This window comes from Schistocerca serialis, chromosome 7, assembly GCF_023864345.2.
Source record: "Schistocerca serialis cubense isolate TAMUIC-IGC-003099 chromosome 7, iqSchSeri2.2, whole genome shotgun sequence".
In the NCBI taxonomy this organism is placed as follows: domain Eukaryota; kingdom Metazoa; phylum Arthropoda; class Insecta; order Orthoptera; family Acrididae; genus Schistocerca; species Schistocerca serialis.
The window spans coordinates 151,601,654-151,617,659 of record NC_064644.1 but is presented as its reverse complement, the minus strand read 5'-3'; the positions used below and the strand labels follow the sequence as shown (position 1 = coordinate 151,617,659).

General features: G+C 43.9%; 1 protein-coding gene across 1 annotated transcript; it reads right to left on the bottom strand.

Annotated features, from left to right (window-relative positions):
* Positions 1-12,829: 12,829 nt before the first annotated feature.
* LOC126412837 (cuticle protein 16.5-like) lies at positions 12,830-15,664 on the bottom strand. Its single transcript, XM_050082680.1, has 2 exons — positions 15,630-15,664; positions 12,830-13,174 (listed from the first exon to the last, which is right to left on the bottom strand). The coding sequence occupies exons 1-2, from the start codon at positions 15,639-15,641 to the stop codon at positions 12,956-12,958; spliced, it is 231 nt and encodes a 76-aa protein (XP_049938637.1). The 5' UTR covers positions 15,642-15,664; the 3' UTR covers positions 12,830-12,955.
* Positions 15,665-16,006: the final 342 nt, after the last annotated feature.

The window sequence follows — 16,006 nt, the reverse complement described above, 5'->3', positions numbered from 1 at the left end:
GTAGCCTGTGCCGTGGTACTGCAACCGCTGCTGCACGATAAATCGCCATTTAAGAAGCCGCTGCTGGCTGGAACCACGTGCTTTCGATGTCGCCTCTTTTTCCGCGGTTACTATTTTATCACTCCTAACCACTGCTAAAACTCGGTGTACACATCTGTTGCAAAATTCGTAGATCACAGAATGTCGTTAACTGTGAGAATTACGATTGTAATTTCACAACTATTAAAGAAACTGAATATTCAGTTCTGAACCGATCTCATATTTAACTTTTGTGAGAGGTCCTGCCTATCGAAGTTCAGATAATACTTGTGGAAACACACAGCAGAATTCAAATCCAATTCTAAACTATTCCAGGGTTAATATTCCACAACTAAAACTTTCCAAAATCCAAGTCAGTTCCAACACTTTGAGACGATTCTTATCCCTCAACTAACACTTTCCAAATTCCTATCTCAGCTGAGCCCCTAATTGAGAGCTAATATCCCAAAGATGTTCGGGCTCACGTGCAGTTCCTCTTCGTCGAAATGTCTTGGCTCAAACACGTCTACGGCGTGAACCGCAAGTGTCGCATTACATCCTGTAAATTAGACACTTGTTACCCTTTGGTTAAATTGTCTGACTGATGGCAAGTCTGCGAAATACAGAGTTAATGTAACATATAATAAGAGTAATAATAACATTGGGAACTAAATTAACAAACCATTAATGACGTAGGCCACACTGTTGCGACTTGGGTAGAATGATGTTTATTCAGAAAGGTAACTAACAGCGAAAGTGGTCGTATTTAGAGTTACTATTACACTCGAGCGCATATACATTTGACACAGTCCAATTATTGACAGTCTCATTGCGAAATGTAAGTCTAATATTCTACCCCGTTATCTTCACGAAATGTTAGAGTTCACTCTAGGTGCACGGCAGCTCACCGCTCGGAGACTAAGTCGCGCGATATTACACAACGCCAAATGTTCTAAGTCGTTTCACTTCCTAGCTGCCTAAAGACCGACTGTCGGATTTCGCGTCTCCATCCGATCTGTACCCTTTTGTGTCTCGAGCCGAACTGTCCGTTTCTGCGTCTCCATCCGAACAATCCTCTTTCGCGTCTCGACCACTTTAGCAGTAAATCCTAAACTATTATAGATGTGATCATTTTCAAGTTTAATTGGGATCGCCATGAAATTTTATGGAGGATGACAAATTAAAATTACTCTGGCTTCATTGCCTGCATTACTACAGAATGAAATAGTTTTCATAAATGTTTCCCTTGATGGCCGATCATAGGTCCGCCTTATTTAACATTGGTACGTCTCTTTGGCCTCAAAAGGCTTCTGCTGGGTTTCCCTATAACGTAGGTTATCGTCTGTCTCACTCGCACACTATAGCGCTTAGGCCTCAGTAGACAATAGACGCCAGTGAGTTTCCCCATCTCGTGGTGAACCTGCGCCCTTTGTGGATCGTGGTCCTGGGCGACAGAGTTCGTTTCACAATTACTTTAAGCTGACTCTTTCAGCCATATATTTAAATGAGTGTGAAATACTCGTTAACTTACACTTTGGAAGACTTAAGATGGAGTAAGGTGGAAGGGTCAGATAAAACTCCATCAGTAATCCTCAAATCGTTGGGGGAAGTAGCGTCAAAACGGCTATTCGCGTTGGTGTGAAGAATACATGAATCTGGCGATATACCATATGGTTTACGGAAAATCATTATCCACAAATTTCCGAAGATTGAAAGAGCCGTCAAGCGCGAAAATTATCGCATAATTAGCGTAACAGCTCGCGCATCCAAGTTGCTGACAAAAATAACACACAGAAGGATAGAAAAGAAACTTGAAGATCTGTTAGATGACGATCAGTTTGACTTTAGAAAAGGTGAAAGGAAGAGACTGGCAGTTCAGACGTTGCGGTTAATAATAGAAGCAAGACTGAAGAAAACTCAAGACACCTCCACAGGATTTTTCGACCTGAAAATAGAGATCATGAGTGTAAATGGTGCATGATGTTCGAAGTACTGACAAAAACAGGGGTAAGGTATAGGGAATGACGGGTAATACACTCCTGGAAATTGAAATAAGAACACCGTGAATTCATTGTCCCAGGAAGGGGAAAATTTATTGACACATTCCTGGGGTCAGATACATCACATGATCACACTGACAGAACCACAGGCACATAGACACAGGCAACAGAGCATGCACAATGTCGGCACTAGTACAGTGTATATCCACCTCTCGCAGCAATGCAGGCTGCTATTCTCCCATAGAGACGATCGTAGAGATGCTGGATGTAGTCCTGTGGAACGGCTTGCCATGCCATTTCCACCTGGCGCCTCAGTTGGACCAGCGTTCGTGCTGGACGTGCAGACCGCGTGAGACGACGCTTCATCCAGTCCCAAACATGCTCAATGGTGGACAGATCCGGAGATCTTGCTGGCCAGGGTAGTTGACTTACACCTTCTAGAGCACGTTGGGTGGCACGGGATACATGCGGACGTGCATTGTCCTGTTGGAGCAGCAAGTTCCCTTGCCGGTCTAGGAATGGTAGAACGATGGGTTCGATGACGGTTCGGATGTACCGTGCACTATTCAGTGTCCCCTCGACGATCACCAGTGGTGTACGGCCAGTGTAGGAGATCGCTCCCCACACCATGATGCCGGGTGTTGGCCCTGTGTGCCTCGGTCGTATGCAGTCCTGATTGTGGCGCTCACCTGCACGGCGCCAAACACGCATACGACCATCATTGGCACCAAGGCAGAAGCGACTCTCGTCGCTGAAGACGACACGTCTCCATTCGTCCCTCCATTCACGCCTGTCGCGACACCACTGGAGGCGGGCTGCACGATGTTGGGGCGTGAGCGGAAGACGGCCTAACGGTGTGCGGGACCGTAGCCCAGCTTCATGGAGACGGTTGCGAATGGTCCTCACCGATACCCCAGGAGCAACAGTGTCCCTAATTTGCTGGGAAGTGGCGGTGCGGTCCCCTACGGCACTGCGTAGGATCCTACGGTCTTGGCGTGCATCCGTGCGTCGCTGCGGTCCGGTCCCAGGTCGACGGGCACGTGCACCTTCCGCCGACCACTGGCGACAACATCGATGTACTGTGGAGACCTCACGCCCCACGTGTTGAGCAATTCGGCGGTACGTCCACCCGGCCTCCCGCATGCCCACTATACGCCCTCGCTCAAAGTCCGTCAACTGCACATACGCTTCACGTCCACGCTGTCGCGGCATGCTACCAGTGTTAAAGACTCCGATGGAGCTCCGTATGCCACGGCAAACTGGCTGACACTGACGGCGGCGGTGCACAAATGCTGTGCAGCTAGCGCCATTCGACGGCCAACACCGCGGTTCCTGGTGTGTCCGCTGTGCCGTGCGTGTGATCATTGCTTGTACAGCCCTCTCGCAGTGTCCGGAGCAAGTATGGTGGGTCTGACACACCGGTGTCAATGTGTTCTTTTTTCCATTTTCAGGAGTGTATATGTACACGAGCCAAGGGGCAACAGTAAGAGCGGAAAACCAAGAATGAAATATCAATAAACTGCAACATAAAAAAAAAAGTATAAACGAGAGAGGTGATGCAGTGCTCAGCACAATGGACTTTGACTGTGGAGGACGACGGTTCAAATCCGCGCCTGGCCATTGGGATTTTGATTTTCAGTGATTTCTCTAAATCGTTTCAGGCACATGACGAGATGATTCCTCTGAAACGGCACGGCGGATTTCCTTCCCCATCTCTGACACCATCCGACCTTGTGCTCCGTCTCTAATGACCCCGATGTCGACGGGACCTTAAATCCAATTCTTCCTTTCTTCCTTATGAAAAATGGCAGTGTATTGGTTCCAAGTGTTACCCTCCTCTCAGTTATTTAAAAATAAATATTCCTAATTAAATGGAAATTGTCATTCTTTAATTCAGGTTTTTTCCTAAGATCGTTGGATTGTAACTTGAAAAGGAGAAATGTTGTAGGAAAAGAATAATAGATAATAGTACGGCGCTAGAAAAAGCAGTTTCCTAAAAAAAAGCTAAGCTCAAAATCCGCAAACCGTAATTTTGATGTTGCCACACACTAGTTATGACACAAAAGAAAAGTTTCAACGGCACAAGCGGGAGCTGTGGAAAACGGTAGAGAAAGACAGATATTGGCATATATTCAACAAATAATTGAAGATGCTTTGTGTAACTGCTACCCAGAGGTCAAGAGGTAGGTACAAGAGTCGAGGAAGAGTGATAACCACCACTACTCAAAAAATTAAAAAAAAAGTCACACGTCAGAATTTTAAATCGTCATATCAGGCTACACGACTACAAGTGTGTAGTGTGTCCCAGGAGTCGTCACTCTGCCTGTCTTCAAATGATTCGAACCATCGGGGGCACCTATAATCCAATAACGGGTGTAGCCAATAGTGTCTGGAGAGTATAGTTTTCGGTGGTGATAGTTATAAGACTTTTAATATGTGTTCACCTACTATAATTTGTGTCCATTCGTTTCCGTGCGTCTAAACCACAATGTTTATTTCTACATCCTAGGTGACGATGTATTAACTTCACTACTGTTTCTTCGTGATGGGTCTGCTGACATCATTCGCCTTGTGTTTACATAGCAGCCCGCACATGCACCTCATCTAATACCCAGGAAACTATCTTACCTCGACAGTCAAACTAAATCAGTCCTTTAAGTCAATCAGTCTACAGAGGCGACCATTTGGAACATCGGGTGTGAGGCAGGAATCTAGAGCTCTGCAATATGACTGGTTACTCCTCAGTGAGTTGTCTCAACTGGATGTGGCATATCTGAATCAACTAGCTCTTTTCCTTTCGTTTTTTAGACCCTTATTACGGCTACAGGCAGTGTTACAGGTTAATAGTATGATGTCTTCTGGGACTGACTAAGTTGTGATCCGTTGTGCTTATTTGAAATTAATAACTTTGTAACATCCCCTGAGAAAAATTGTAAAAGACTGTGCTGATAAACCTCTTACGTTATTTGATTTTCAAACAGCTGAGCAAAACTAGCGCAACGCAATCTGACTTTCAATAATCCCTACAAAAGAATGGCCCTGACTAACAATAACCTATACCTTTCATGAATCACTTACTTCACAAAAATCTTCGTTACTCGAACTACTGCAGTACAGCGAGGGCCAATACTGCAAGCTAAATGAAAGATTCTAACTACTGAAGGAACTAACTACTGATAGGCACAAACAATGTAGTTTACCTAAGTAGTGTTCATAAGTCATAATATATATATTCAGTTCATAACATCCAGTCTTACAAATTTCCTTTTTCTGACGGACACACGTCCAGATCGTCCGCTCTCAAAACTATGCCTTCTTTCTCCCCACATCCACCACTGCTGACGGCTCACCTCCAACTGCGCCACGCTACGCGCTGTTCACATCGAATTGCCCAACACTGCAATAGCGAATATTCCGACAATGAGTCCACCCAGCCACAGACTGCACATCACAGTCAGTGATATTCATACAGAGCGCTACGTGGCGTTACCAACATAAAAACCTAAACAGCCTACTTACAACTTTTCTGGAATGTATATCTGGAGTACAGCGTCGTATAGTAGTGAAACATGGACTGTGAAAATACCGGAACGAAGAGAATCAAAGCATTGGAGATGGCTGTTGAAAATTAAATGGCTTGATAAAGAAAGAAGTGAGGAAATACTCCGCAGAATCGGTGAAGTGTGGAATGTATGGGAAACATGACAAGAGGGGACAAGATGAGAGGAGATCTTTTAAGACGTTAGTGAATAGCTTCTGTGGTACCAGCGGGAGCTGTAGAGGGTAGAACAACAAACAATTGAGGACAATAGAGGTTCCAATAGTTGCTCTGAGCTCTGAGACGAAAGAGTTGACAAGGGAGAGTATTTCGTGGAGGGCCGCCCTGAACCAGTCATAAGACTGATGACTGCAAAAAACGTCTATCCTATTGTAACAAGTGCTGTTGGTATAAGTCCGAGATGACCTGTCAACATCGTTCCCTACAACAAATCTTTTCTTCTTCTCTACTAATATCGCTGTCCGCGAGGCGTTATACCCCAACTTCCATTTCTCTCGTTTTCCACCGATGTCTGAAGTAACCTCAGCACCCAATCATGGCACAGTATGTCGGTAACGGCGCTTTCGAATCGGTCTGCAGCAGCCTTGGCCTGGGACCAAGTCAGGGCAGCGAGTCCCGCCTGGGGCATAATTCACGCTGTGTCCGCATCCTCGGGGAGGCGCCGCGACCCGGTCGCACTTGAAATATGGCCGTGGCCAGGTTCCTCGGGGATGACGTACCATTAAGTGTATTATGAATTACTGACGAGTCTATTCCCTTCTAGAGCTGCGGACAAAGAAACAGTTTCGTCCCTTTACCAGACTTGCTGCGGCCGGCCCACGGTGATGTCAGGATATTTTTCGCGGACTCGCTTTCCCTTTAAACTGTTTCCGTTACCAACAACCGGGGCTCAGACGCAAATAGTTTTCCACTACGAACCACTCCATAGTCTTTCAGTTTAGGGAGTGGTATCGAGAAGGGTGTGTAAAGCAACGGCGTTTCTTTCAGTAAAAATAAGAGGCTGTATGAGTTGAAAGTTAATGAGGCGTGTCGAGACTAAATTACTACAGAATGCTGTAAAAGATTCGACAGGCAACCTACAACCCTCAACAAAAACAATGGTTCTCTTTCCCGCCGGTGATCAAACTTTTCGTGTCTTTATTGTGAGACTCCCTGACTAACAGGGTGAATAACAGATTGAAAATCCAAAGTCTTTAATTCACTCCTGAGATGTGTCAGGTTTTTCTGTTGCTTACCCGTTCTTTTGCCACTCCCACTGGCTAGTTAATGTGAAAACTGTCAACTTTCACCGTTTTTTGGAGTCTATGTAGAAAGTGATTTCCCATATAACCAACTAAGTATGGTTTTTCAAAGATTGTGGAACACGAGGATGTATTGTCTCCAATACAACTATTCTGTGTTAAGTATTGCAATTAGTTTTACTTATACCTTACGGAAAGATAAAATAGAGTAAAGCACCAAACGCCACTATGACACCATTTATCAGCAGTGTTGAACTACAAGTTGGCAAACGTAAGAAATATCGGATTTTGAATAGCAAAAAGTAAAGAAATATTTTAGCTCACGTACTAGTGTAATAGTGTTGTGATGGATAGTAAAGTCCTATCAGAACAGAATAATATAGTGTAAGGCTGCTAAGAAAGAAAACGAGTTGCATTCCACGTTCATAAGAGAGATAACTCCCGCTGACAAACAAAACCTGCTTAGAATCAGAGGGGTTAGGGTAACTACGGAAGAAACTTTCAACCAGTTTGAAATCAATGTGATACAAGTCGAATAGTCAAAAAATGTCAGACAACTGAGAGTAGAACTAGCGTTCTAAGGTTCTGTAAAAACTTAATTATCCATGCAGATATTTCACCGATAGGTTTTGATAAGTACATCTGCGAATATGGCTGTATCTTTTGATTACACTGACTTAGAACTTTAAGGTTGTAACACCGGCAAGGGACTGTATACGTTAGTATCTGACATACCTCTAAAAGTTGCTGAGAAAAAGGGATCCTAACAGATGGACTTCACTGACTTAGAAGCTTAAATTTGTTACACTGCCAAGGAAATGGAGACCTTAGTAGCCGACATACGTTTCAACTTGTTGCTCTAACCGTTCCTGAGAAATATGGGTCGTAACGAACAAACATATAGACTGACTGGCAATGTAGTGAGCCTATAATGGTGCCGTGTTTACAGAAAGAGGTTCAGAACCCAAAAAACGTAAAACGCTTTGCCTCCATGCAAGATCACTCAGCGGTGACACTTGCATGCAAGATCATGAAGTGGAAATGGGGAAACAAGATGCTGTTTCCATAAATCGTTCCACCGTGTATGTTATCACTGTTTCCACTTTCTACCATTGCATGGATGTGAAAATGAAAGATACAGCGACCAATAAGCGCCAAAATATATAAAATGGTTACGCTCGTTGAGGAAAGCTTCTGGAACTTATGGGGTATCCATTATATTCTAAAACGAATATGATGCAAATTTTGGGTCTCATCACATAAGTGTATCGTAAGTTGAAGAAATAGGAAAGACTCTCATGTGGCAGGAAAAAGTTAAAGTCATCTCAGGATAATAGTTAAGTTTCGAAATAGATACCTCGAATCAAAGACGTATGTCAAGAGAGTCAGTTTGTTGAAGAAGTGCGAAACGTACTTCGCATTTAAGTACAGTTACTTTAACGGGACCGACTCCGTAAACCTATTATTCTGTTTCCCTCTCGAGATCCAGAAAGCTGAGATGTTGCCGATTTTCTTGGTCTGCCAAATGCTCTGCTCCATAACCTCATAAGCAAACGTATATGAGATGTGACTATAGAATTCTTCGCAAACAGAGTTCGATATTTCATGTTTATGGAAGAGACGTCAGAAGCTCTTGGTGCACCTCAAAGAAGTCTGTTAGAATAGTTATCCTTCAAGACGTAATTGTTAATGACTTGGCAGTCCTTGTATTTCGCTCCATCTAGTATTACATCATGCAACTGCATATGGGGAAGTCACGTTATTGGTGCAAAACACACAGTTCAAATAAAATGCAACACCATCAGCTCAATTACTAGGCGCACTACCCACTATTTTGCGTCCAAGCGAATGTGTCATGATATATTTGGGAAGAAAAGGGGGCTAGTGTTTGTTATACAGTAGATGATGATGACATTAGATGTGAATCAGGTACACATATGACTACTAGCATCCTAACCTAAGTAGGGCGTATACAAGGTTCATTACTGAAACAATTCTGAATAAAGAGCAATTCGAAAGCGACCTACTGCTAAGCTCTAGTTTAGCCATTTCGGTGCTACTGTTTTGTCGTTTGGGCGGCTTACTGAATTGCTATAAATGACAGAGAGAGAGAGAGAAATCAGAGAACTGTACCACGAAAGCCGGCCGAAGTGGCCGTGCGGTTGAAGGCGCTGCAGTCTGGAACCTCAAGAGCGCTACGGTCGCAGGTTCGAATCCTGCCTCAGGCATGGATGTTTGTGATGTCCTTAGGTTAGTTAGGTTTAACTAGTTCTAAGTTCTAGGGGACTAATGACCTCAGCAGTTGAGTCCCATAGTGCTCAGAGCCATTTGAACCATTTTTGTACCACGAAATGACGCTCTCGGAAGAAAATTTAATTAGTTCTTTTCAGTTCGTCGCTGTGATCTTATCCTTTAGAGCCTCCTACTCAAAAAATGGCGAAGTAGACTTGCGGGAAGCTCGTCTTGGTTGGAAATAGATACATTTCTGCCTCAGGCTGCGAAAAATTGGTTGGAAAATTGTTAGAGTGCTATTTTCTATAAAGTCGTAGCCTTGTCACCTGCGCAGCTTTCTCATTACAGGTAGAAGAGGATGTCTTAGTTTTTCCAGATTTTTTGAATAGTGGTTTTGTTATTATTGTCTTTTAAGTACTGTGCATTGGTTTATGATCAAAAACGTTCTTTGCTTTCTTCTTGTGTATTTAACGATCTGTTGTCGGTGATGAACTGTAGATCCAACAACCCAGGCAGCAGCATCGTCCAGCGGTGGTAGTGCCATCAGATTGCCTTAGTATACAGCTTTTAGTTGGTTAGTGCTTTTTTACCAGCTTTTGCCAAGATGTGAATATTAACTGTGGTTTGATCTGATCATCTAGTGGTATTTTTCATTTAGAGCTGTCGTATTAATTTCCTGAAATACCTTCATTGTGTAACAAGTTTCTAGTAAAAAGTAACTCTTCATGTCTGTTTTCAGTATTAGCTAGCGAAACTTTCGATGTTAGGATATAGTTACAACTCTGCAGAGCAGACTTTATAGTTTATTTCTTCTTCTCGTGAAGATTCTGCGTTCATTCCAACCTCATTAGCGTCACAGTCTGGTAAATTTGTCTCCTGCGGAGAGATCTGTTTGTTTGTTTTCAGTTATTCATGACTACTTTGCTTAAATTTTTGACATTTTATACCTTTCTTACACAGTAAAATATGGACGTGGACTGGGTTTGTTGTGTCTGGACACTAGGAGAATTGACTGTTGTCCGAAAACAACTGAAATCTGCTTTGGCCACTGTCGACAAACTTCGGGCTACTACTCAAACGCCGGCCGCTGTGGCCGAGCAGTTCTAGGTGCTTCAGTCCGGAACCGCGTGGCTGCTACGGTCGCAGGTTCGAATCCTGCCTCGGACATGGATACTTGTGATGTCTTTAGGTTAGTTAGGTTTACGTAGTTCTAAGTTTAGGACACTGATGACTTCAGATGTTAAGTCCCATAGTGCTCAGAGCCATTTGAACCACTTTTTGAACTACTCAAGTCTGCAGCGACTCTGGGCGACCGGTGTCGAGAACAGCGTACCGTTCGAATCCCTTGCACTTCAGTCTGGAACCGCGCGACCACTACGCTCGCAGGTTCAAATCCTGCCTCGGGCATGGATGTGTGTGATGTCCTTAGGTTAGTTTGGTTTAAGTAGTTCTAAGTTCTAGGGGACTGATGACCTCAGATGTTAAGTCCCATAGTGCTCAGAGCCATTTGAACCATTTCGAATCCCTTGCTAGCCCCGTTATCACTGAGTCTTCCCACATGCAACATCTGACCGTCGGTCTTCACTCGACAGTGAATGACGGACAGTGGTCTCTGAAAAGAAGAAGAAAGTGGGATCAGGCGGCACGGTTGGCTCCTTCCGATTTAATAACAGGTACTTGGTGTGACCCAGCGTTGATGACACTTCTGAGCCAGCATGGGACACCTCTCCTGTTGGCACAGTGGCCGAATTTCCTGTCCAGTCCGGACTAGTGCGGAGGGCAGGTATGCTAGTCAATGGGAGCTCAAGTGTTAGGTGGGCCATGGCGGTCCTCACAGAAATATCAGGCATGTCGGGTAAGATACCGGTATGTTCGCTGGAGGGCCTCATTCCCGTTTGAGAGGAGGCTCTGGTACAGGCTCTTGAGAGCACTGAGTGCAACCGGCTGCCAATTGTTCCAATTGTTGGGAGACTGCCGTCGATCTCTTCCGCTGTCGAGCTGGGGAATTAGAGGTTTCCACTAGACGCAAGAGTAGGCTCATGGGATAGCGGAGTACGTGTGGCGCGTACGTGTTGTTTTTATTTTAAGTCCCTTTTGGATTTGAAGTGAATTGCAAGCCGAGATCTTGCACATTATATACGAGAATGCTCGCCCGCACAAATAAAAAGTAGGAAAGATTAATATAAGTAAACTGCAGGAACATTCATGGTACATCTCCAGTATTAGACTCGCTTATTAAGAAAATGATAATGCCCAGATCGTACTGCGAACCAAACTGAAAGTAAACAGCAAGGAAACCCTAAATGCACATTCAAATATTTATCGTAAGGATAGGTCAGACGCCACAGGTGGCTGTGTACTTACCTCAGTAAAGAACTCGATAATATCTTTTGAATTTATCACGTATTGAGTAAGTGTATTAATCTTGGTGAAGTTAAACATCAAAGATATTTAAAGGTTAGGCAATATACACTATTACAGACAGGCTACGTTAAGGGCTATAGTACCAGGGCGCTTCAGAGACAATTAAAAAATTTCGTGAATAAGTTTCCTGATCATTCTCCTTAAAAACGAAGTGACTTCAACTTTACAGGTATAGAATGGAAGAGTCATGAGACAGAAACTGGAACAGTGATTGTCTTCTCCGAAAATTACTTCGAGCTAATAGAGAAGCATCTTGGAATGGTAAAATCTTAGACACCTAAGCAAAAAACAGAAGCGAACTTAACAAATCAGTTAACATAGAGGCAGCTATTGGTTGTCATAAGGCTGTGATAGCAACAATAACTACGGGATTTACAAGGAATGTTAAGAAAGGTAGGAAAATATTATTGCTTATCACGAGCTACTGAATACAAATTGCATGCTATATGGATAGTCATCATCTAATATTCAATGACGACGAAGATGTGGAGCACAAATCGAAAAGAATAAAAAACGTATGTACGTTCTGAACAAGGTCTTAAGCCATGGGCAAGGCCCACCGTGGTGTAATAGCCGTATTAGAAAACTGCTACGTAAACAAAGAAAACTTGATCAGAGATTCAAGAGAAGTCAAAACATAGCTGACAAATTTCGTCGCTCGATTCGAATGAAAACCCTAAGAGGATTTGGTCTTGAGTAAAATCAGTAAACGCTTCGAAATCATCTGTTTATTCACACAGTGACCATAGTGGCACCCAAGCTGAAGATTATAGAGAAAAGGCCGAAATACTGAATTCAGTCACTGTCTTCTGAAACTGTTTCATCATGGAAGATCGCAACACCTCCTTGCGATCCTCTTACGGACTTCGAAGTGGGACATACTGAGATAACCGATCGCAAAACAGAAAAGTAGCTACTATCACTTAGTAGTGGAAAGGCATCACGACTACACGAGATAGCAACTAGATTGTCCAAAGATTATGCGAAACTACTTGCTTTTCTTGAAACGGGATATTATCGTAGAATTCTACAACACTTACAATGGGGAGTCACTGGATTTTCGCTCGGCAATACTTAATACAATGATTTCATCTCATTGAACTTAGTTTTCCATTTTGAACAACTTGTCATAGTTTGAGAGAAGAAAGTACTAGCCATAGAAGCTAATAGTTTGAAGATTACCACCTCACACCAGATGAAGCAAGTGTCGTTGAATGTTAGAATAATTTTGATTAAACTCGCTATTTTGGCACATCATGTTATGCGCCAGCTTTCATTAAAAATATTAAACAATGCAGCACAGCATTCAGTCTAAATTATCTCAAAGGTTATATGTTACTAAATGACTCAAAAACGACTTTTCGTGATTGTATTTATTCGTTACAACTTAGTTCTCGCAGTCCACATTTCTTGTCAGATTGTTTTCAGTGTCTGCAGTTTGGTGCAGACGTGGCCTGATGGTCGCAATGAAGACGTCGTTTTCATCCGTAGAATGCAGCTCTGTAGGGCAGAGCGGCATATGCGGCGTACGGAGCGGCGTATGCCACGGGGGCGGCAGCGGTGTAGGCGACGGGGGCGGCGACGGCGGGGGCGGTGTAGGCGACGGGGGCGGCGGCCACGTAGCTGGCCAGCAGGCCGGGGGCCGGCTTGGGGCCGGGGGCGGCCAGGCAGGCGGCCACCACGGCCAGGACGACGATCACCTGCAACAACAGGTAGAAGCACGCTAATCGTGGGTACAGTCAGGAGGAGCAGGCGAGCATCAAGCTGCATGATATTAGTTCTGCAGGAAGAACGGATAATGTTGCGAGAAGGGTATGAGGGACAGTATCTCCCAAAGAAGCCCAGTGAAATGTAGGAATTAACACGAGGGATGTCAGATTTTGACAACACGTGAACTTGAACATCGTGGAACGCACATGGGCACTGCATGATTGATTTTGGGAAGGAGTGAGGTCTCAGACATTGGTATTTCCTAAATAACGCTTCAGAAGGACATAACTGCGAAAAGGCTTAAATTATGGCTGTCAAATGTCTCTTTTAATTTATTATTTATTTTGATGTACCAGTTTCTTATTTATTTCGATATACCAACTCTTAGGTACATCGTCAATGTATGTACGGTGACCCAGGAGGAATAATCAGTATTCAGGGTTATGACAGGAACTATCATTGGAAGCAAAGAAGTCTATTAAAACGGCCTTTGAAGTGCTTAGCTCAAAAGCTATTAGCAGTTGTTCGGTAGGAGAAGTGTGTTTCATATAGCTAAAATGAACATGTGTCCATAGCTTCTAAGGTACGCACTTTAGAGTCCGTGTACAAAGGACATGTTTTTCTTGTTTGTGGTCCGTAATACCTAGTATCGCATATAGATACCACTCCACTGACATTCTGCGGTTGGGAACAGAATTGCATGTTTCTGTTCGACACCGACAGCGGTGACGTGGGATCGGTCGGACCCAATGTTACGCGCCCGCTAAACCTGACCTCCAGTGACTTCGCCCTTCGCCGCAGCGACATAGGGCGGCTGGCGGCAGCCAAACGCCCCACGTTCACTTGCAGCCACAACGCTACGACACCTCTGTTCGTTCTTAGGACAGAAAGTCCCATCCTAATTCCTCATGTATGAGCTGGACTCTAGTTCTTGCCGCTTAATTCAGATGAGATATCGTTCACTTGGAGAAATACAATTCAAGCAAATCTTGTATCTGTTGTGTTAACTTGTTCACTAATCATTTCTGCTCCTGTCCATCTTCCCTCCGACGACACCTGCCTTACGGTTCTGCAGCCCACCTCTACTTACCACTGTGTACGAAGCTGTACACAAATAATACCACCTCTCAAAATCACGAACGCAAAGAGGTTGCAGCAGAAGAGATTTGTCTTGCAGTATTGAAGATGAAGAACAGCTGATAACTCTTACGTTACCCATTCCAGAGACGATGTTTACTAGATTTTTCTGCTTCGAATGAAAGCTCCTATTACATCCCTATCCATCAACCATTCCTCATAGCAAAACGTATTTAAGGGCTATGCAACTAGACAGTAACTTAAAGGAGACCCAGATCGAGTCCTCGCAACGGATCACCGACTGTCAATTGGTATATCGGGTGGTTTCAGTACAGTTTTTAGGTGGTTTCTCACGCGCGCTTACACAAATACTGAGGTGCTCCCGACATTACTTCTCCAGGAATACGCCACAAAACCAGTTAAAATATGATAAAGTAGAATAAGTTTAAAATAATTTTGCTACTAACTATTAATCGACTGTGACTGTCTAAGGGCCCAATACTAGTCACAGCTATAAGCGGACTTACTTGAATTATGTTTTTTTTTTAACAACTTTGGCGACGCTTGTAAGGCTTAAAAAAGAACCTGAGGCGCCTGCAATAGGTAGTAGAACGAGGTGAACTATTTACGCATCAGTAAGTAGTGTAGTGGTAAGCAGATGAACTATTAATGTATCAGTTACCTATTAAACTCTCTCAATAACAAATCTTCATAACTACCTGTACTGGGTTAGGATTTTGTATGATTATAGTAGAAATTACTCTATATCTTTTTAGTCCAATTAAAAATGTGCTCCATTAATAACTTTTATTCAAATAACTATTTCCTGCTTTTAGTATTATATGTATCACATTTTTCAATAGATTTCAAATATATTGATGAGATGCAATAGTGACGTGTGGTAAGTTTCAGCATTATTTCAGCTACTACTCTTCACTTGAGTCAACCAATACATTGCTTCTTCCAGTGATTATCTCACGAAAAGACCGCAAAGGTAAAATTTAGAATCGTGCGCAGCAAAGCTTCATCGGACTTTTATTTTGGTTTCCATTTCGCGACCAAACGAACTTTAATACACGAACTGCCTCGTATATATGGAGCAAAAATAATTAAAACTCGTACAGGTCGGAGCGCTTTTGTACGAGACTTCCGCATTGAGCCTAACCACAGATCCATGTAGGTCGTCATACTGACCATGGAAACAGTGAACCGTTTTTTCCTATTGTTCGTTCAGATGTCTGCGACTTCAGCAGTGAGACTTGCAACGGCGTCCCTCGCCAGAACCCATCCTGATTCGTAGGCTTGCACTCAGAACAGTGAGGAATGGTGACCAGAAAGACCGACACATGATTTCAGCGGAACACTCACCTGCTTGAACATGGCTGTTGACGGCGTGTCGGAAGGGGACGGCACAGTGTCTCCCGAAGCGCGCTGCGGGCTTTTATATGGAGGCCCTAGCGCCGGCTCGCGGCCCGTAGCCAGGGCACGTCCAGCGAAGTTACGTTAGAGGGGCATCGCCCCGAATACTGCTGAGGACTCGGCACTCTCTCTGTGCGCTGCCCAAGGATTCACCCGAACACCTGATGCAACGCCCAATGGTGCCAAGGATAAGGCCCAAGCTACGCGCGTACCGTCGTACAGTCTTGTGTAATTTGTCCTTAACGACACATCGTCAAATGTAGCGGAAGGTCATTCTAACCGAAGGTCAACAACGAGTACAATGAACTGTACTTGAAACTTCCTCT